The sequence below is a fragment of the Hyperoodon ampullatus genome (assembly GCF_949752795.1).
Source record: "Hyperoodon ampullatus genome assembly, chromosome: 6".
NCBI lineage: Eukaryota > Metazoa > Chordata > Mammalia > Artiodactyla > Ziphiidae > Hyperoodon > Hyperoodon ampullatus.
This window is the reverse complement of record NC_136919.1, coordinates 7,707,068-7,729,355: the sequence shown is the minus strand read 5'-3', so window position 1 is coordinate 7,729,355 and position 22,288 is coordinate 7,707,068. Positions and strand designations below refer to the sequence as shown.

General features: G+C 55.6%; 1 protein-coding gene across 2 annotated transcripts; it reads left to right on the top strand.

Annotated features, from left to right (window-relative positions):
* Positions 1–1,275: 1,275 nt before the first annotated feature.
* URM1 (ubiquitin related modifier 1) lies at positions 1,276–16,738 on the top strand (the record flags this gene model as incomplete). Of its 2 annotated transcripts, none has more annotated exons than XM_079705741.1 (5): positions 1,276–1,310; positions 5,337–5,407; positions 13,628–13,709; positions 15,223–15,271; positions 16,603–16,738. In XM_079705741.1, 5 exons carry the CDS (start codon positions 1,276–1,278, stop codon positions 16,717–16,719), a joined length of 354 nt encoding a protein of 117 aa, XP_079561867.1. The 2 variants fall into 2 exon arrangements, with proteins under 2 accessions (XP_079561867.1, XP_079561868.1); XM_079705742.1 differs by lacking the exon at positions 16,603–16,738 and adding an exon at positions 15,642–15,710.
* Positions 16,739–22,288: the final 5,550 nt, after the last annotated feature.

The following is a 22,288-nucleotide window of genomic DNA, read 5'->3' as shown; positions in this document are numbered from 1 at the left end:
TTGTGGCATACGGGCTTAGTTGCTCTGACACATGTGGGATCTCAGACCAGGGCTCGAACCAATGTCCCCTGCATTGACAGGCGGATTCTTAACCACTGCGCCACCAGCGAAGCCCGGATGTTTTTTAATATGTTTATGTATGTTTGTATTTATTTATATGCCACGCCTCACAGTATGCAGGATCTTCATTTCCTGACCAGGGATTGAAACCGCACCCCCTGTAGTGGTAGCACAGTGTCTTAACCACTGGACCACCAGGGAAGTCCCAGGAAGGATATTTTAAAACAGTTCTAATAATGTCACACACACACCAAAATCCTTCCAAGGTCTACCATCGCTTTTAGAATAGAGACTGAAATTCTTACCTGGCTCGCAAGGCATGATTTGGCCCCTGCCCACCTTTCTAGCCTCATCTCTTACCAGGCCCTCTGCTCCCCAATTTCCACCTTCTCTTGGTGTTCCAGCACGTTCTCCCACCCAGAGTCTTTGCACCGTCTGTTCTCGCTGGAATGCTCCCAGAGGTTTTTCTCCCCTCACGTCCACCTAGTTAGCTCTACTAGGCTTTAGCGCTCAGGCCAAGTCCAGTCCAGTCCATTTTCTTTTTGAAGTTCTTACAATTCCAGATCATTTTTCAGTTTGAGATTTTACATTTATTAGCATGACTCGTATGTTTATTTGATTAGTTTCCCCCACTAGACTGTGAGTGCCCTAAGGGCTGGAACCTTGCCTATCCCGTTCACCTCCGCATCCATTAGCACGAACCAAAATGCCAGGCACACGGAGGACGTGCAATAAATATCTGTTGAATGAGTGCAATCCAAATCGACAGGGCGGTTGGACTGCGAGTCGATGGCTCAGGAGATAGACTTCTGGGCCGGAAATAAAGACTTGGGGGTCACTTATAATTCAAGACGAGTGGACGGGCTCGTCCAAGCGGTGTGCGGACTGAAGAGAACTGGTAACTAATGCAAGATAAACTGTAACGTGGCTCACAGTCTCAACACCAAGATGCCAGGGCTCTCCTCCGCCTAGCTGTGGCTCATGCCAGTCGCTGCCCGCCCTGGTTGTTTGAGCCCATCCCTAAACTGCACAAAAGCACCAACTCAAATGCCCTCAACCCACTATCCTCCAAGCTCAGCTCCCTGCTCCAGGCCTCCCTCCAATAGCTGAGCAGGAGCGTTTCCCTGGCACCGCCTCTTCCGTCCGCGGCAACCGGAAACGAGGCAGTAGCGTCGGAAGTTGAAGAGAGTTTCCTGTGAGCTCGGCTTCCTCAACATGGCAGCGCCCTTGTCAGTGGAGGTGGAGTTCGGGTGAGTCACAGAGCTGGGGCGCCGTGGGGATGGATTGAAGTCGTCGGGCTCGGAACTCCCCTCCCTCTGCCTTGGGGCCTGTCACGACCGAATCGCCGAGGCTCCCGGCGACTTCCTTGAGCTACGGCACCCGCCTCGGAGAGCTTGAGAGGTTCGGTCCGCCTGGGCCACGAGGCCGTATGTCCGGGAATAGAGGCGCACGCCGGGGCGTGGAGGTGCGGTCTGGGCACTCCTCCGTACCCTGAGCCCTGCCAGACTCAAAAGGCTTGACGGTTAGCGGGCGGCCTCTCAACCTTCTTTGCCAACCCGGTTTTGGAGCAGGCCCGTGTGTCTGGTGTCTGAGTTCCTCGGATCGAGAAGGAGCACCTTCAGCCCCTGATTTCTTTCTTCTGGCAGCAATTTCCGTTCACACGGTTCTTGGAGCCTTGTTTCTCGTGGGGTGTGTGGCCAGACGAGATTCCTTTTCTCCCTTTCCCAAGATTTGGGGGTGTTGAACAGACCTGAACCCCTTTCAGTACGTTCAGTAAACTTGCTACTCACCAGTCATTTACTGAGTGCCTCCTGCAGCTCCTGAGTCAGGTGGCGGTCCGGGGCTAAGTAAGGTAGCACAGTGGAGGAGACTAACCCTGATGACAGTACAGTATGCACAGGATGAAAAGTGCAGGATTGGGGCACACACACCAATAACTGAAGAAACACAGAGGAGGGAGGAAGTCTCCTCAAGCCACTATCTCCTGCCTCCTATAAACAGAAGGTTTTTCATCTGATTTCGGAGCTGAGAGAAACTGCAGAGGTTAGAGAGAAGGCAAAGAAGCTGAGACCCTAGAAGATGGGTGATATAATTTCCAGAGTCCCATGGAAAAGCTGGGACTAGATTTGTCTTTGTGTGTGAAGATAAACAAGACAAGGCTTATGTGAAAGGAAAAGTCCGGGATGGGAATCTAAAACCTCTGCCCATAAATGCCTTTCCTTCCATTGGATGCCCCCAGTTTCTTTCATGTTTTTCCTTCATTGCATAGTCCATTCACCAGTCATTTATTGAGTGCCTACCATGTGCCAGGCGGTGAGCCAGACACAGAGGATACAAAGATAAATGGAACTTTGGCCATGCCCTCCGGCGTTCAGCGTTTCTGGCCCTTACAAGGGGGTAGTCTCGTGAATGTTAACTGCATTTTAATTGATGATATTGTCTGGCCCCACGGGTCCAATTAGAACTATGTTTGTCTGGCCTCCTGACTCTATTGCTTTTCTGACCCTTTGCTCAGCTATGCCCCCCATAGCCTGGGGGTTCTAGGAGGATCCCTGCTGCTTTGACAGGCCTCAGCAGAGCTGAAGAGGGAGAAGCTGCAGATTGCCAGTGTTAAGGCTTATCTACAGCCGGCTTACCTGTCATGCTCACTGAGTCAGACATGGTATTTGTTCCTCAGAGATGTCTTCTGTTTGCTAGGTTCTGTGCTGGCAGCAGTGGGGAAGTCATGTGAGGAAGATATGGTCCCTCCAGAGCTTACAGACTAGCTTGAGCACCCGTTTTCTGGTTTGACCATCTCTCAGCCTCCCTTACCCCCAAGAGCAGTAGTGAACCCTGGCAAGGCAAGACAGCATTCCCTTCACCCACCACCCCAGTGTCCCCTGAGAACTGCAGCTTCTCGGGAAGCAAGAATGCCCAATATGTATGCCAAGCCCAGATTCCTTCCCTCTTTGTCTCTGTCTCAATGCATGCCTTTGCCCCGGCCTTTCTTTCATTTCCTACATCTCTTAGCAGACTTCCTTCGTCCTTTATTCTGAACCTAAGTAGGTTCGCAAAGAAGCTGCCTTGCCCATCATTCTCTCCCTTTTGTCCCTCAGTGCCACCCCAATCCTTGAAGAGTCTGGGTTAGGCCTTTGCCTCTTTCCCCTGAGCAGATATGGTCCCCTCAGCCCCACCAGCTCTGATAGACGCTCTAGAAGACCTCACCCACCTTTCTCCCTCTTGTCATTGACCAGTTCTGCCGTCCTCATCTTGCCTCCTGAACAGAGCATTTTCTCAGGTCCCAGAGGATGCAGAGTATGTAGTAGAGATGGGAGATGCCCTCTTCTTCTCCCTTTTCCTCCTCCTTTAGTCTGGGAGGTATTGGCAAAGGGAGGGAATGCCATTGAGGTCAGAGAAGAAGTGAGGGAAATGGGCATTTTCATTCATTCATCAAATATTTCTTGAGTGCCTGCTGTGTACCAGGCCAGCAGGTAGAGGGGAAATAAATAAAAATAAAAATATATGAGGTAAAAAGATGAAGATAAACTAGAAAAAGTGAAGGCCATATTGGGAATGTCTGTACCAGTCACTGGTACCAACAGACACCTCCCACCGAGAACTGGGGAGCGGAGGAAAGACAGGTATTAATTGCGTTTGAATAGCATATCCTGTAGAACAGAAGAGTCTGGCTTTGGTTCTCTGCTGGGACCAAAACAGGCCCCTCCTGCCTCCCTGAATCACTCTAGAGGCTGGGCCTGCACCTTCCTCCCCTCCAGATGTGCTGACAACAAAAATGCCAACCCCTCCCTCGAGGGCTAGTGAACCCAGCAGTGACAGGTCACTCTGAGCCAGACTGGTTCTTTATCCGCTTGTGAAGGGAAAAACAGCCCTGGCCTCTGAGCCTGGCACCACCAGGTTTGGCCAATCTGAGTTGTTTGCCTGGATCCCCGTGCTTCCAGTTCCCACTCCTCTGACCCCCAACTCCTGTCGCCCCTTGCCTGTCACCCTCCCCCACCCCAGCTGCTGCATATGCCAGCCCCCACCCAGGAGAGAACGAGGCTCTTGGAAGGGGATAAATGGACGCTCTGTGCGGGCTTGCAGCTGAAATGGCCCTGTGCACGACCACAGATGGGCCTCCTCTCCCCCTCCACATTTCTGCATCAACAAAGCATGACCTTGTTTGGATGACAGTCGCCCCATGTTTCCCCCATGACAATGCTTGCCTTGCCTTTGCCTCCCAGTGGACTGTCTCAGGACATCTCTGTTCTCTGAAATTAGGAAAGGGTGGTGGGGTGGGAGGCATCACATCCGTCAAAAGTCTGTTAAGGCCTTCTCAGTTAAGATCCATGTGAAGTCCGAGACGGGAATGGAGAGACCCAGGGGGAGGAGCCGTGTGGGGCACTGAAAGAGCCCAAGTGTCTGCATCCTGAGCCCTGGCTTCTGCACTTGGCTTTGAGCATCTCTGCTGTCCCAGTCTTCCCTTGGCCAGGTGTTGGCACACAGAAGTGAGCCAGACTCTGCCCTCAAGGGGCTTCCTGACCTTTGGGGGAGTCTTGGTTGTTTCTGCGAGAAACCAGTTAGAATTCAAATCCTAGTTCAGCCACTGCCTGTCTGACCTTGGACAAGTCACTTGTGGCCCCAGTCTGCTTCTCCACTGGTTGGAGTTAATAATATCCGCCTCCCTCCCGCCTTCCCTGGGATTCCCTGAAGATGAGATGAGAGGAAGAATGTTGTAGCAAATGGCAGGGTTATTGCTAAGCCCAGTGGGGTCTCTTACCCTCCAGCACTGTGATGCGCCCACCAGGCCAGCAGCGGGGGTGGGTGTGGGGCACAGGGCGGGAAATTTCAAAGCATCGCCAAGCCAGAGGAAACCTCTAGATACACAGGGTCTCCAGTGTGCCACATGGTAGCTTCTCAACATTTTTGCAGTTGGAAAGACTAAGGCTTCAGAAGATGAAGTCACGTGCCCAAGGTCTTGCTGTCAGGGGCAGGTAGAGCCTGGTCTCCATCTCAGGGCCCACAACTCCAAAGCCTGTGCTCTGCCCCTGTGCACTAAGGCAGAGGAATAAAAACAAGAATCTGCAAATTTGGATACTTAAATATTAATAAAAATTGTTTCTCTCCTGCTTTACCACATCAGGAAGCCACACTTGAGACTTGATCACTGGTACCCAGGGTGTTCGTGAACCTTGGTCTCTGCATCTCTTGGGCCTCTGGAGCCAACCTCCTCCTCAGTTTTCAGTCTCTGAGGCGTTTGCAGGAGCTCACCCAGCTCTTTCTCTGGCCCTCCTTTGCAGAGGCGGTGCGGAGCTCCTGTTTGACGGTGTGAAGAAGCATCAGGTCACCTTGCCTGGACAGGAGGAACCCTGTGAGTATGGGCTTTCTGAGCCCCTCTCTGGGGGCCACTGGGCAGGAGCTGCTCCACAGGGTCACTCAGCCCTGTTCAAGTGAGAATGGGTGGAATTTCCCTGGCCAGTGGGGAGGAAGGAAGAGAGATCACCAAGTTGTCCCCGCATCCTCTCCGCAATCAGCCAGCTTTGTAGGGAGGAGATGGCCTAGTTTAGTCCTTACGAGCGCGGCTTCTGTATTCAGACAGACTTGAGTTTGTTTTGGTTTGGTTTTTTTTGGCCGCTCCACGCAGCTTGTGGGATCTCAGTTCCCCAACCAGCGATTGAATGCAGGCCATGGCAGTGATAGCCCGGAATCCTAACCACTAGGCCATCAGGGAACTCCCTGGACAGACTTGAGTTTGAATCCCCTTAGCCCCTTAGGCTGGTCACCTCACTTTTCTGAGCTTTAATGTTCTTATCTGTGAAATGGGGATGGTAATCCCCATTTCTCAGGGTTGCTAGAAGGTGTCAGCCAGCGGTACCATGCACTGGTTGGCAGCAGAGAGATGTCCTCATGAAGGAGGTAAGCTTCGTCCAGAATGGAACAATGCAGACGGGCTTAGGTGGTGGGAACAGGATTTGGATGAGAAGAAAAGCATCCAGCCAGAAAGGAGGTTAGAGGAGGGAGGTTGACTAAGGGAGATGGGGGTTTTTCCATGTGTTCATTCAAATACCTGTTCACCTTTCTTTAGCGAATGTGCACTGAGCACCTCCCGTGCTGCAGACCATGTACCAGGCACTGGGGAGACAGGCCCTGCCTTCAGACAGGGGGAGGGAGTGAGGAGTTGATTTCCAGAGGTCCAGCTGGGTAAATAGCAGTGTAACCTAGAGGCAGGGGCTGGACATCGCAACTGGGGAGGTGCTTTGCAGCCCTAGCAGTGGATCCTAGCAGAGCAGAATGTTCAGGGATAAGAGCCCTTCTCACCTAGGGCTGAGATACTTGTGGGAAGAAGAGGAAATCAGTTCTATGAGGGGGCAGGGGAACAAGGTTCCTGGAGGTGAGCAGTAGAAAATGGTCAGGTGAGGTTTGACAGGAGTCCTCTGGGGCTGGACGTGCATCTGCCAAGAGTCAGACAATTACTGCCCAGATTCACTGGCTACCAAGGCTGTTTCTGACCCTCCCTTGGGTTGGAGAGCAATGGCATAGGGCGGGTCTGTGTGCCACATTCAGAGGCCGGGGGACACTCACTAAGGGACAGGGCACTGCCCCCTGGAGCTGGGTGTGGGCATCAGGCTGGGGTTAAATGTCAGGACTGTGGGATTGTGTCCCTGGTGGGGGAAGACCCAAGATGATAAAGGCGATGGTTTCTTAGTTTGACAGATGGCTGTGTAGCCTTGGTAGAGAACAGGGGGCTCTCAGAAGCCTCTCAAAGATTCAGCCATGAAGACTTATCTGGGAAGTTATTAAAACATCACAAGTTATGATTTATTTCCCCCTGCTTTTGCTTGGCATGCAAGTCCCCGAGTTTAATCATTCCAGCCCCTTTCATTCATTCATTGGCACCAAGTGCCAGGCATGGAAGTAAGTACTTTATTCTTTGCTGTAATTGGCACACGTGTTTTTGAATGTCTCCTTTGTGCCAGGCACTGTACTAGTTGCTGGGTATTTGGTCGTAAGCAAAACAGATATGGTTCTTGCCCTGATGGAGCTTACAGAGTAATGGCAGTGGAGCCAGGCAGTGAAGAAGTAAACACGCGAACGCGTAACTGAACGAGGGGTCATCCCTGGCACGAGGAGAACAAAAGGGTGCTTTGAATGAGACAACGGGGTGGTAAGGGAAGGCCTCTTTACAGAGGTGACCTTGAGGCTAAGACCTGAGGAACGAAAAGAAGCCACCCTAATAAATTGGAGGCAGAGTAGAGATGCAGGGGGTCCACTCCAAGTACAGAGGACGGCACTTGTGAAGCCCCTGGGCAGAAGGCCTTGAGGTGGTCAAGGACCTGAAGGAAGGCCAGTGTAGTAAGGGGCACAGGCTGAGTGTGGCATGGTAGGCAAAGCCCCAGCTGGTTGTACCAAAAATTGTCACAAATTCTTAGGTGGTAGCTATCATTATTATTCCCATTTTAAAAAGTGGAAACCCAAACCCAGAAATGTCAAAAGTCTTACCCCAGGTCATACCGTTATATAAATGGCAGAGCTGGGGTTCAGAGGCAGATGTCAGGGTCGCCGCCGTCCTTGCATGGTACCGCTAACCCATTACCATTTATCCCAGGAGGTTCCCTGAATCACATAACATCTCAAACATGCAGTGTATTTTCCAGTTGTTTTTTTTTTTTTTTTTTTGCGGTACGCAGGCCTCTCACCGCAGTGGCTTCTCCCGTTGCGGAGCACAGGCTCCGGACGCGCAGGCTCAGCGGCCATGGCTCACGGGCCCAGCCGCTCCGCGGCATGTGGGATCCTCCCGGACCGCGGCACGAACCCGTGTCCCCTGCATCGGCAGGCAGACTCTCAACCACTGCGCCACCAGGGAAGCCCTATTTTCCAGTTTTTACACTTTCTTTCATGCCTCCAACAGCTACTTATTTCAATTTTCATGATGAGCCCAGTATATATTATCTATCGACAAGGAAACCAAACCTCACAGAGAGAGAGAAAGAGAGTGACCTGTCCAGAGTTACTCAAGTAGGGAGGCTGGGCTGAGATCCAGGTTTTGGGTCCCCCGTCTGCTGCTTAGGGGGCAGGTGGGGGCCTGTCCTCCCCGCTCTGGAATAAAGAAAAGGAGGCAGGAGAGGCAAGCGGAAATGGCCCGTGTGCTCAGTTTTGGACCCTTGGCTGTGGATCTCTACTTCTGGCTTCCGTTTTTGCCCTTCTGTGCCCAGAGGTGTAAGTCACATCACAGCCTCAGAGCTGGTTGGCAGCTACCAGGCCTTACCCTGGCACACGGAGCCCAACAGGAGGGCAGGGGCCTGGTGCCACTGGGAAAGTAACACTCTTCCCCCCAAGCCCGTGCCCAGATCTGCCATCTGGCAGCCTTCCCAGCCCAGGGGCTGCCACTTGGCCAAGCAGGTCTTGGAGACTCCAGCAGAGAAAATAGCAGCCATAAGATCATGGATTGTGACAAGGCTCACAAACAAGGGGACTAAACAGGGCCCTGGGTCCTGGGCCAGGGGAGAGCTTCCAACCCAGCCAACTTGGGAGAAGAGACTGGGCAAGGCCAAAGTGGGTGAGATGGCAAGAGAGGAGCCCTGGCAGCGCGTGATGGCAAATTAGTTATTTCTGCAGGCCTCTTTTTTTCCACCTGTAAAATGGGAGGTTGGGCTAGATTTAGTCTGGAGTGAGCTCGTTATCTGTTTGACATCTGCAATTTGGAAAAGTTGCTTCCAGATCTAAGTATATGGTTCTGGGAAACAGGGTGCACTGATCCAGTGAGCAGTTGCGTGTGCAGGGGAAAGGCGGTGGGTCTTAACTGCCACCTTCATGGAATAGGCCTTGAGTGGCCAGGGTTGGGAGGCGCCCCCCAGCTTTGGGCACTGGCCACCGAGAGCTGGCTTTTGTGCCTCAAGGATCCCTTCAACACAAGGCTCGCAGCCCATGGTTGCTCAGTGGCCTGAAGCAAACCCAGAACCTCGGCCGTCCCAGTGTGGGCATTACCTGCCTTGGCCCCCAGGAAGAGACTTGTCTGCCTCACCTTTCCCTGCCCCTCTGCCCTGCCATTGTATTAAAGGGGGGCTGGCGCGGGAGGCAGGGGCGGCTAGGGAGCTCCCAGGCGCTTTAAACTGCTTAGCATGCATTTCACAGCCTCCCTGGGGCCAGCTGTTCCTTTCTCTGCTCTGGGGCCTGTTTGCTGATCCCCTCCCCACCACCCTCCTCTGCCCCCAACCACTCTCAGTCCCTGTGCAAAATTGCTTTTGAAAAGATCCACTTTCTGCTTAATTAAACAATGAGGAGCGTCCCCACGCACATCTGTAAACCTCCTTCTGAGGCCAGTTTAGCCCACAAACTGCTCCATTCTTACCCCCATTCACTTGTAAATGGACCCTCTGATGTTCCCTCTACCCTCTCTTGTCTTTTACTCCCCCCATCCCAGCTCTTTCTTCTCCCCTTTCAACTAAGGCCTGGGGTGGGCTCCCAGAAGAGCCCTGTCCTGGAGCCTGGTGGACTTGGTGGGGACAGGAGCGGCTTAACCTGTGGAAGAGAAGACGTGGCGGATCCGTCCCTCCCAAGTCTGCATGGTGTGGGGAAGCGGAGCCACATTAGTTGGCGTGGTCCCCAGGACTAGCCAGGCCCGGTGGGTGGGAGGGACAGGAAGCCAGATTTCTGGTTGGGAGAAAAGCTCTCCCCGGAGGCCTTCAAGAAGAGGCTGGACTGGATGAAGGTCCACCGCAGCCGGGATGCAATATCAGATGAGACCAGAGAGCTAGGACACCATGGGCGCCCTGCCACAGTGGGTGGTTATTGTCCCCAGACAAGGACAAATCCACTGGGGCACAGGATTCTGGTGGGAGCCTTTGTAGGTGCTAAGAGGGGCATATGTGGTGCCCCTTTCCCAGCAGCCTTTAGGAGAAGGTTCTGGCAGCCCGCAGGATAAGCAATCCTGAGTCACTGCGGGCAAACGTGCATTTGTCCGGTCTGTTTGACACTGCTGGGCCTGCTGCTGGCATTAGGAGTTTGGATTATTATCCCCATTTGTTAGAGGATAACCCTGAGAGACTTAGGTCAAGTGACATCCTACCCAGGGCCATCTAGTGCATGGCCCAGGGCCTTCCGGCTCCAGAACCCGAACTCTTAACCCCTCTGCCATGGAAGCAGTAGCTCCCATCACTTGCTCTTCCCCCAGTAGGCAGGCCAGGTCCCAAGGCTTCCTGCACTGGAAACCTTACACTGGGGTGCTCATCTCCCTGCCCTGGGCTGCCTGCCCTCAGAGTGTGGTTCCGTCCACCTGGGTTGTCCAGGGAGCATCTTAGGAGTTTGAAAATCTAAAGTGGAGGGAAGGCCGGTGTTTGGGGCCCCCTCGTCACTCTCCCAGTGCCCCCGTTCTCTCATTCCCTCTCCAGGTCTGATAGAAAGCCAGTGGATCCCACAGAAAACCCCAGCCAGGCCCAGCAGTGTCTGTTCAATAGTTCACTGTACCGCACCCTCCAGAGCTTCCTAAGCATGTCCTCGAGGTGCCAGGCTCCTGGGCAGAACATGTGGAAGCTCAGGGCAGCAAGAGAGATTAAAGGGTACAGGTTCTTCCTCTGGCTCATAGAAGAGTTACAGCATCGCTCTGCCAGGCACAGTGCCAAGAGCTTTATGTGGACCATCTTATTTGAGCCTCACAACAACACTATGAGGCATTCTTACAGTTCCCATTTGACAGAGAAGGAGGCTCAAGAGAATTCCTTACCCAAGGTCATATAACTAGGAAGTGATGGAGTCGAACTCAGACCCAGGGCTGAGTCCCGTCCTTAACCAGTCCTCCTCCCCCGCTCCCCCCCCCCCCAGTTGTCCGTGTGCTCAGTAAACGTCTCAGGGGCGTTCTGTGTGAGAGATTCCCTGCTGCATGCTGGGGCTCACACTCAGGAAATACCCCTGGGGCTCCCGAGGAGGGAGAGGCCTCTTCCCAAGCAGCCCCTTCTCAAGGCCCACACATGCCCCGCATAGTCCAGTCCTGGCTACCTCTCTGGCCTTGTCTCAGGCTGATCTTCTGGCCTTCTCTGTTGTATTACCTTGAACCTGCCAACTCCAACCTGCCTCAGGTCTTCCCATATGTTCTTCCTTCTGTCTGGCACACTCCCGCATCCCACGCTTCTCATCCTTCAGGCCTCAGCTTCAGTGTTAATATCCTCAGGGGAGCCCTTCCTGATCCCACACAAAGGAGAGGGCGTTTGTCACGACTAATTAAGTAATGTCTGTCTCCCCTGCTGGCCTCTTAACTCCATGAGGGTAGGCTCTGTGTCTGCCTTGCTCTCCGCCGTCTCCCTGGCACCTGGCACGTAGTAGCTGCTCAGTAAATATTTGTCTTGTGAGTGATTGCATGGGATCCCATGAGGGAAGCCACCATGAGTAGCAGTGGGAAGGCAGGAGGACACAGAGGGGGAAGGTGCAAGTGTGATTCCCGAGAGCCATCCCTGAGCCACCAGCCCCGACTCTGCTTAACCCTTCCTCCTCCCCTGGGCGCCTTTGGAAGCCGACCATCTGGCTTGGAGGCTATTTGCATATTGTCTGGGCCTCGGCAGGCCTAGCTCGATGTCCCTGGGGGTGTGTTTCAGGCTAGGCGGAGTGGCCCTTGCAGCCTGCGAAGGGAGCCGGGAGTTCCACCTCTCCCCACCCCCAAATCCAGGCATGGGGGAACAATACGGGTGGTGATGCGGTGGCCTCACCATGGTAACAGGCTATCAAGAATGTGTGCAGGCCTGGGGGGCGCAGAGGAGGGAGGGAATGACCTCAGCAAAGAGAAGCATCATGATAAATGAGCCAACACCCACAGCAGACTCCCCCCCAGCCCACCCCTTGGGGACTCCACGATGGTGCCATCACTTGGATGACCCCGACATGACCATTAGTCCTCCCCACCACCCCCAGCCTACGAGAGTGGAGCAGAAATCCCCTCTCGGAGGGAGCCAGGGCTGCCACCCAACTGGGTCCTTGTTCTGAACAGGCCAGCGGGGGCTGTGGAGGTGCAGCTGGTGGCCCTCAGGCCAGGCACTGCCCAGTCCCTCAGTGCCTCTGCGCACACAGGCACAACCCCGCCTTCCGGGGCTGGTTGATGGATGCGTCAGACCCCGGCGGCTCTATCGAGCGGCCACAAGATATATGGGCTGGCGGCCCACCAGACAGTGCCAAGATGGAGGCCAAGGGGAAGCCTCTGAAACCCAGGCCTCTGGGAGGAACCCAGCCAGGAGTCTAAATGGACTGCAGCTAGTTGGAGGCAACACTCCCCATGCCCTGCCCGCTCCAGGGACCGTGAAGACTCCCATCTGCTTTGTTTAAAAATAGGAATTAAAATTGAAAGGCACAGTCTCAGTCCGTGGACACTTTGCCCATGGCCCTGTGCTCTGCTGGCGTACGATCCAGGGAAGCTGGCACAGAGCAGAGTGAACCAGTCCATCCAGGGTGCCGCCTGCTTGAGTGCCTTAAAACCCTGCCCAAGGCTGGTGCTGTGTGTGACACGCGCCGGGCCTCTCCTTAATTGGCAGCCTTTCCCTCGCCTGCGTGCCAGGAGTCCACCTCCAGTCAGGGAAACCAAGGCACTGCTTGGGCCCTTCTCCAGCTTAGGCCCTGAGCTTTGTCTCAGGCACGGACCTAGGACAGAGACCCCTCTGAGACGTTGACTCAGGATGGAGATGGCTAACCTCCAGCCCTCTGCTGGCTTCTCAGAGACGAGCTATCATTTCAGCTAGTCTCTGAGAAGGCTACTCCTGCAGCCTCAGGGATGCTCTGTTTGAGCCGTGGATCGTTGAGGGCCATAGCCTTCGAGGAGATGATAGAGCCCGGTTTCAGTGTGCTGTGGCCTGGGACCTGGCTCCCAGAAAAGGAGAGAAGGCCTGGGAGACAGGTGGCTCTGAGCCTCCAGATGATGTACCGAGCTTGGTGGCTGTCCCAGACCTACAGAGGCAGATCGCAGCGTCCGGCTGAGCAGGAGAGGCCCTTTCGACCCTGAACCTCTTGCCTCTTCAGGGTGGCCGCCCCTGGCCTGGAGGGCTCTGCGAAGGGGGAGTGGAGGGGCAGTGATTTGTCAGCGTCTCCGGCTGGTGAAGGATCCTTCTCTCCTCCTGTCAGAGGAAATTAAATGATGTTATCGGCTCAGCCATTGTTTTTCTTCCCTGACAAAGGGAAATATATGCAGACCTTCCAAGAGCAAAGCCGAATGCTCCCCATCTGGGACTGGCTGGGGAGATAAAGGTGGAGGGGCTCTCCCAGAAGCCTACCCATGGCGGTTTCAGACCATCTTCAAGGGCTAGTGGGTGGAGGTCTGCCTCTCAACCCTTTCGGACGTGACCATTCCTCTTGCTGTCTGCCTTGCATCCCCATTGCCTCTTCTTCAAGCTTTCAGCAGTGCCAGATGCCACTTTTCTCTGAAGACCTCTCCGCAGGTCACTGGCCTCTCCAGGTCCATTTCCTCACCTTGGGAATCCACTAGTTCAGGGGCCAAGGCAGCCTGGTCTAAAAGAGGCCCTCTCAGCCCCATATTCACTTCCTCCTGGTCCAGGCAAGGCCCTGAGGGCCAGGAATCATTTGGATTTGACATTAGTTTGTTTTGTGCCTTCTTCTCCAGGGGACATCCGGAACCTCCTTGTCTGGATCAAGAAGAACTTGCTAAAAGAGCGGCCGGAGTTGTTCATCCAGGGAGACAGCGTGTGAGTCCCTTTCTCCCTTCCCTGAGGAGGGCAGGTGAAGGGAAGGAGGTTTGGGCCCCTGTCCTTGGTTCAAACACAGCCTTCTCTGGGTCCTGTTCTCCCTTTATCCTCCTCTTAGCCCTCCAAGGAAAAGGCTGCCTCTGTCCAGCTCTGTTGAAGTTTATTTTCAGTTTTCTTGTTACCACATTGGACTGTTGGGGGGTTTTTTCAAAACCTGGGTCAGGAGACTGGTAAACTTATCAAAAAACTTAGACTCTGCCTTCTGCTTGCCACAAACTTGCTGTGGAACCTTGGGCAAGTTACTTCACTTCTCTGGGCCTCAGCTACTTTTTCCATACAGACATTACTGAGGAAAAGGTGCTACCCAAGGTCTCTGTCATCGCTTGACAACCTAGGACAGTGTTCTCCCATGGAACTTTCTGTGATGATAGAAATGTTCTCTATCTGTGCTGTCCAATACGGTAGCTGCTAGGCACATGAGGATATTGAACCCTTGAAATGTGGCTAGTGTGACTGAGGAACTAAGTGTTCAGTGTTACTTAAATGGAATTTAAATTTAAATGTGGCTCGTAGATACCGGGCTGGACAGCGCAGGTCTAGGATTACAGGGAGTCACTGCATGCGTGTGCACACACATGCACATTCATGCTCACTGGGGACACCCCTAGCCCAGCCCAGAGCTTCTGTATCTGTCCCAGGCCCAGCTTAGCCTCCTAGGAAAGGAGCCAGATTCCATGTGCCATGAAGTCACTATACTCCTACAACAAGGCCAGCCTGATATGTCACAGAAGTGGCCAGGGCACTTGTGGGACTTGTTCATCTGCCTTGAGGCAGAGGTTCACCAGCAGGCCCTGGGGGCTAGGGCTGCCATCCAACCTGTGGCTCCGGTCATGGTCCAACAGTCGTGGAGGTCACCCCCAAGGACAGCAATGCTCTTTGGGTCATTGCCAGCAGGAACCAGGCTAAGGTACCTGTCCAAATGTCGGCCTACCCTGTCTTACTCCAGGCAGGGCTGCTCTCAGGCCTTCAGGGGCTCGGGGCCACTGGCAGGTTTCCCTGATTGAGAAAAGCCAAGGTAGCCTCCTCTCCAGGACACGCATGCGGGAGGCCTAGGACACTGAGGTTAGACCCCTGGAAAGATAGGCCGCTACCAGTGGTTCCCATGCTAGACCCTGGCAAGCAAGCACCTCACACACATCATCCCACTTCATTCTCCCGCAGAGCTTGTGAGGAAGGCACTGTGATTTACCCTGTTTTCAGATGAAGAAACTGATGCTCAGGGCAACAAAATGACCTGCCCGACGTCTAGGAGGTGGCAGTGGAATTTGCACCTGTGTTGCATCTGGCCCTCAGACTTTCCTGTCGCCTCCACTCCCTGGGAGAGCTTTAATGGGGACCCTCGAGAGAAAAGGCTCCCACCACACTCCTGCGGCCCAAATGTCTAAGCCTCTGCCCCTGCCCCAGCCAGCTCCTGCCCTTCACGCCCTGCTACTCACCACCATCTTTCCCACAGGCGGCCAGGGATTCTGGTGCTGATTAACGATGCCGACTGGGAGCTGCTGGTCAGTACCTCGGGGGACAGCCCTCCCTCAACCGCTCCCCTCACTGCTTTGGTAGGAAAGCCTTGGGCCTCTCATGAGACGCGAACAGGGTGGCTGCGTAATCCTCTGTCCCAATCTGGCCTCCAGACTGAGGCTACTTGAGTCTCCCACCCCAAGTGAGGAAGGAATGGGTAGCGGGGGGCAGTGATGAGCTCTCCTCCACCCTGGAGGTTTGCTAGTAGTTAATGCGTAGGGTACCCGTTCTCTTCTGGTAGATCCTATCGTTCTCTCCCAGAGCAGCCAGCCAGGCTCCCCCTCTTTCCCTCTCAACACCTGGGGAGAAGCTGGAAAAGTGCCCTTGACGGTCTTCTTTATTTCTCTTCTGGACCAGGGTGAGCTGGACTACCAGCTTCAGGACCAGGACAGCATCCTCTTCATATCCACGCTGCACGGCGGCTAAGGGCCCTTCTCTGTGCCTGGGCCCCCTTGGGGTGGGGAGAACAGAACAGTCAGACATCCCCTTGGGCCCTGCTTCCAGATCTCCCTGTCTCCCTTGGCTGCTTTCTTCCCTACTCTGTCCCCTGAGCTCCCTCCAGGCAGGGAAAGGAGGCCAGGTGCTAAAAATGAGCCTTTCTCAGGCACGTGAGCAGGGGAAGGCAGGCAGGCGGGCAGGCGCCCGAGCCCGGCACTCCCTCTCCCAGCAGCTGAGGTGGGGGAGGGTGCCCCTTAGGTTGTCAGGAGCGGAGGGGTCTGTGCGCAGGTGACCCGGCAGCTCTCTACTCCTGTGTCTCAGTCTAAACACTGAGTGACCGCTGACGAGGCACTCCAGCTCCTGGGCCGTGGTGCCTTCCTGGGGGAAGATGAATGAACCTGAATAGCTGATGGCAGGCCCCTCCCTTCTCAAAGATTGGAGGGGTCTCCGCCTCAGTTTCCCCATCTGGACAGCAGAGGGCTCTGCCTGTCCCCCACTGATATCATTGTGGAGCCCCAGCTGGGGTCCCCTATTCAGTGCTGCCCCCCCACACACAGCAGCTGCTCTTCCAGCCGCACCCTTCCTCCTGCTCCCCCACCCACAGCGCTTGACCTGGCTGGCCTCCCCCCACACAGGCCACCAGATGGGCTCCTGAGACCCTCCTCCCGGCAAAAGGCTGCCAGCGTGCAGCTCATTCTGCTGAGGTGCTGAGGGGGGAGAGAAGGAGGGTGTCGGCTAAACCTTGGACTGGCAGAGGCTTGGGGGGCCAATGTGCCTCAGTTTCCTCCTCAACAACAACTGAATTTTTATAGTATCTGAAAACTGGGGAGATACTTGATGGCACAAATGTACACTTGATGTCCTCTCTCACCTCCTGCAGGAAGCAGGATGGGGGCAGGCAGCACCTGGTAGGCAGGATGGTTCACCCCTCCTCCCTCCATCCCTTCTGGAAGTCTTGGGGCCTCAGTGCCTGCAACAGCTGGCCTTGGGCAAATAAAAGACTAGGTTGTTTACTGGCCTTATCTGGAACTTCATCCTTAGAAACCGGTGGCACCCCACGTTTCCCCCAGCCGTGGTCTCTGGTCCAACCTCTCTGTCTTCAGCCTAGGGCTTTCAGAACTGCCCTTCACCCGAAAAGGGAGCAGGGGTTGAAAGCCAGACTGTCCAGACTCCGAGAAAGGGTGATACGATAGGGCCATCTGGAAAAGGGGCGGCAGAGCCAGTCTATGCTGACCAGTCTGGGTCCCAAGGTACTTCCCTACCCGTCTGTCCAAGGCCAGGCTTTGTCCCACCAGCTGCAGCCAGCGGCCTCAGGACGGAGGAGGTATAGATAAGACTGCAGAGCCCCACTTCCCATGACCTGGAGGAAAAGCTTTGTTTGCTGGAGGGAGACCTCAAAAAAAAAAAAAAAATTAGGGCATTAACATCATCCCGCCCCCAAACTTTGCTTTCCATTAAATGTTAAAAATTTAAGGTGGAATTTCTCTCACTCTGGAGATGAAAGTGCAAAGGGTTGTCCTAACAGTGTTGGCGGTGGTGTGTGCACATCATTCTCAAGGCTTTGTGGGCAGACGACCCCCGGGCTGGTGAGCTGCTCTCCAGCACTGCTGCAGGTGGAGGCCCCCCGGGTATGTGTGTGTGTGGGAGTGGCCATGTTGAGGTTATGGGTGCAGGTGCTGTCTAGGGAGAGGCTGTATGACCAGCCCGCACTGGGTGCTGAGGTCAGGGTCTGCATGTTAGGGAACAGGGTAAGGGACAGCCTCACTTGAAGGATCCACCTGTCCCGATTCTTGTAACCTGGAAGTGCCTTCCTGCCTCCAGCCTCACTGAGCTTCGGAGTGCCCCCGTATCCACCCCCGCAAGATTCCAAGTCCTGGGAACTGGGCGAGAGGAATCCTTTCCTGCCTGCACTGGGGAGAGGAGCGGGGAAAACGGGATATCCCTTCCTCCACAGCGTGCCAGTTAATGCCAGTTAATGCCGAGGAGCAGGGTAGGAGGACGTGCTGGGGAAGCCAGGTTCTCCACCGCGACGGGGGATGCCAGCATCACGGCTGAAATTGGCCAGGGCCACACTTCAAGCATTTTGGGTCATTTTCAGCTTGAGCGCAAAAGGGGTCAGGAATAGATGACCTGGGCTCAGAGCCGACGACACCCAGCTGCCCCCCCACCCCGCAACTCCTGAACCCACTTTTGAGGAAATAAATAAATAAACCCCACTATCTCCAAAGATTTGTCTTTAATGAAAAGAATTCGTTTGTCCAAGTTCTATTTCCAAAGCCGAGGCGATTGCCCCGCGGGGGCAATGAGCGCATCATTGCCGACGCTTCTCCCACTGCAGCCGCGGCTGGAGGAGGCTCAGCCCAGGGGTCGGTCTGGAGGGGCTGGCGGGAGAGGTCGGTTTATTTGGGATTTAGGGGTCGGTTTAGGCTTGCTTAGGGGATATTGGTGGGGGAGGATGGGTTAGAATCAATTCAAAACGAGTTAGCAAGCGCAGTCCGCCGTCATCTTCTTTCGTCCCGGACTTTCTGCGGCTCGGGCCGAGGGCGAGCTTCCCGGACCACATTTGGGCCCCGCCGCGGCGTGCCAGCTTCGTTCCCGGCCGAAATTTGAAAAAGGGAAAAACGACGCTATCGACTGGAGGACCCCGCCAGCCAGGACTGGTCACCCGCAGAGGAGGAGGAGGAGGAGAACGAGGACGACGACGAGGGGAGGAGGATGGCGGCGCTGGTGACAGGGACCAATGTCCCTCCTTCGCGCGCCTGGCCAGGGCCGCGATCCTCGCGCTGGGGCCAGCCAGCCGCCACCCCGAGGAGTCTCGCCCGCGTTGAGCTCGGTCCCTGCGGCTCCCGCCCCTGTCGTGCCCGGAGCTCAGCCACAGATGTCCAGCCACAATTCTCGGTTGGCCGCAGACTCGTACAAGAATTGCGTTTGGACAATCAGTGGCGAAGCCCCTGAGTTCAGGGCCCCGGTCTCCTGCGGGGTTCTGCCTCGCTCCTTAAAAGCGCCGGACCACATCTCCGGAGATTCGCGGACCTCGCAGATGCTCGGCAGTCGCGGCCCATCCCGCGGTAAGGTGGACGAGCAAGCACGCGGATCCCGACCCTGCGTGGGGATCCCGGTCGCCCCTGGCGCGTGTCTCCTTCGATCGCGGCCCGGGGTCCCTAGAGTAGCCCGCGTTGGGTCTCTCCGCCGCCCCAGGTCGGGGGACTCTCCTCTGTCAGTCCCGGGGAACCCCCGACTCCCCTCTCCCCGCCCCCAGCCTGGGCTCCCCGGGTTCGCCGGGAATCCGGAAAACAGGGACCCGAGGCCGGGTCGCGTTTCCGAACCCGGGGTCCGGGCTGCTGGACTCGTGGGTCTCCCGCCCCCGCCCAGCCCCGCGCACGCACCGGCTCGGGCGCTCTCCGCTTCCCTGTGGCTGAGTCGCGGCCGGGGCGCCGGCGGTAGCAGTGGCGGCAGTGGCTGGGACGGCGGGGAGCGCTGGAATGCGCCGCCGGGTCACCTGCAGCGCCCGGGGAGCCGGGCTGGGAGCCGGCGAGCTGGCGAGGCGCAGGGCTGAGCCCGAGCGGGCGCCTCTGGCGGCTCGGGGCCGGGGCGGGCTTTTAGTGGGCCGCTCCAACAATACGGGCCTGGCGCGGAGAAAGGGGCTCGGCTGCAATTGGTACTGGATTTGAATAACGCCACGGGGCCATCAATGGTCATTGTGTCGGCGGGTAATGAATCTCCGCTGTCTCTCGGGCTGGCCAGGCAGCTGCAACCTGCGCTCAGGCAGCTCTTAAAGACATAGCGTGCCCCTCCCCGGGGGCCGCCCCCCCCCCGCCCCGGCCGGACCCCTCACCCTCCCACCCCCACCCAGCATCCTAGACTCCCAGTGCCCCGCCAGCTCCTTTGCCCGAACCCTTTTCACATCGCCCCCTCCCTCCTCTTGGGCCAGGCACCCGCATCTCGGCCCTGCACTCCCATGGACCCAGCTTAGGCCCCTGGCCTTGGTTGAGCTCCCCAGGAGAGCCCAGGGGACTCCAGAATCTTTTAAGGCTCAACTCTGGCCTTCCATCTGCATCTAAACCTGAGGCCTCTGGAGCCCTCCTGCCTTAAGCTCCTGCCCCAGGGGCTTCTAGCTGGAGCAGGTGAGGGGGAACGGTCTAGAGGTCAGAGGGTCACCCCCTTAAAAGGCTGTGCTGCAGGATACGGGAGGAGGGGATGCAGTCCCAACCCCCAGGCTGAAGATGCCATCTCGAGAGACCACACTCCCACTAGGGAGGGATCTGGAGACTGCCCTCTCCGCGGCCAAGGACAAGGGCTTACTCCCAGGATACCTCCTGCGGGCTCCAGGATGCCTCAGCTCTAGCAGGGTTGTGGGGATGGGGGTGGCGGAGCAGGAGGGTGTGAGAGGGGCATGGAATCTGTTCATTCTTGTCATTGTCTCTTCCACTGGACAGCCACACTGGTCCAGGAGGGCAGGGACTCTGTCTAGGTCTGGTATGCCCCCAGCCCACCCCAGCCCACCCCAGCCGGGTCTGGCACAAAGAAGGTTCTCAGTCTACTGGGAGACACAGACCCAATTCCTCACCTGCAGAGCTCACTCAGCCCATCTTTCCCAATGAATCTCACACCCTGGAGGGGACTTCGTGGCCGTTCTTCCCATGCAGTCCGCTCTCCATTTACCCCAGGGTTCCCCAGGCACCCCAAGCGTCCCTGCCCACGCCCTGAAATCCTATCCTCTCCCCACAGTCTGTGGGCCACCGCCACGTGCCCCACTGAACTGTGATTATTGCTTGGTCTATTTTCCTCCCTGGGACGGGAAGTGGGTCTTACTGATGATCTTTGTGCGTCCAGAGCCTAGTACAGTGCCCTCCCCCCAACCCATCGTTGAAAAGCCATTGCTGACTTAAAAATGAGCCGCGTGAACTTCTTGGAGTTTCTTGTGGAAGTGGAAAAAATAAGGCTTCTGGGGAGTAATACTTGAAGTCAAGGCTTTATAGAGAGGGAACTCCGGCTAACCAGGTGCTATAACTCCGGTGACTGCTCCATCTGATAAAAATAATAACAAATAACTGTGACAAGTACTGTAAGTACCAAGCACTAAGCGCCTTTTGACTCCTCACAACAACCCTGGGAAGTAGGCACTGTTACCAGCCCCATTTTACAGATGAAGAAACCGAGATTGGTGGCAGTTAAGTCCCTAGTCCCCAGCTGGAAGGTGATGGAGCCGGAGTTGGAACCCGCCGCACACTACAGATTCCCAGCCTTTACGTGGCAGATATGGAGGGGGACTGGCGTAAATGCGCACCCAAAACGGTGAAACCCAGGAGGCACCCAGTGTCCGTTTATAAATTATAATCCAGTTCCAGCCCCACCCCAGCCTGGCAGAAACACAGCCTTGACAGAGGGGATGAGAGTGGTCTCTGCACGAGTGGGTCGCGAGGAAGGCTTTTGCGTGTATGTGAGAGCTACTGAAAGCCATCAGCCCCGGGCAGAAAAGGGTCACTTCCCCTCCCCCTCATCCTCAGGGAAACTGAGGCGCCTAGAAGGGTCCTCCTGCTGGTCACTGAACAGATATTTATAGCATGCCTACGGTGTGCTAGGTAGGGACTCGGCATGGGCAGATGTCCCCAAAGGAGATGCACAACAGAGCACCAGGGAAGGAGAGCCGCCAAGGAGCTGCCAGCAAGGTGAAGGCGGGCGGAGCGCCGAGGCGGGCACCGTTCCAGGAGGAGGGAAGGGCACCTCCAAAGCTAACACGCGAAAAACAACTTGGTGAGTTTTGGGAAGGAAGGAGATTTGGCGTGGCTGGAGCACGAAGGGGAAGTGGAGTTGGAAGTGGTTGACCCCACCGGGCCCTGTAGGACACTGGGAGGATTTGTGATTTTACCCTAAACGCAGTGGGGATCCTGAAAGGTCTGACAAGTTCAGATTTACATGTTTAAAGGTGTGCTGGCCCTGGAGTGTAGCAAATGGGAGGCAGGGGGGCGGGATAGGGGCAAGCTGGTCAACGATGGAGACCAGTTAGGCTACTGCTGGTTGGCAGGTGAGAGCGGGTGGGGGGACCTGGACTTAGGTGATGGCAGAACAGAGTCTCCACCTGTGTTTTTGACCGTCTTGTTACTAATGAGTAACATTTAGTGAGCACCTGTGGTGTACTGTGTGTACACCAGGAGCCTGGGGGGAGGGGGAAGGGAAAGATGAACAGAGTCTGATGTTGCCTGTCCAGAAGTATCCATCCAGTGGACCAGTGGACAGACAGACACACAGCAAAAGGAGCCAGCCCCGGTGAAAGGAGCGGAGCCACGGGAAAACCCTTTAACTGAAGCATTAGCAAAATTCTCTGGGATTATAGAAGACTGAGTGATTCATTCCAGCGGGGAGGATGTGGGAAAACGGCTGGGAGAGGCAGCATTGCCTCAGGCTTCCAGGTATGTGAATTCCAGTAGACTGAACCTTAGTTATTGCCTCTGTGAAATGGGGCCATCATTCCTGTCCTGTGTCCCTAGAGATGGTTATTAGATGCTCGTGGTGTTGGGAAGGTCCAAACACGCCTTGCATTTGCTTGCAGTCAGGTTTTATCATTA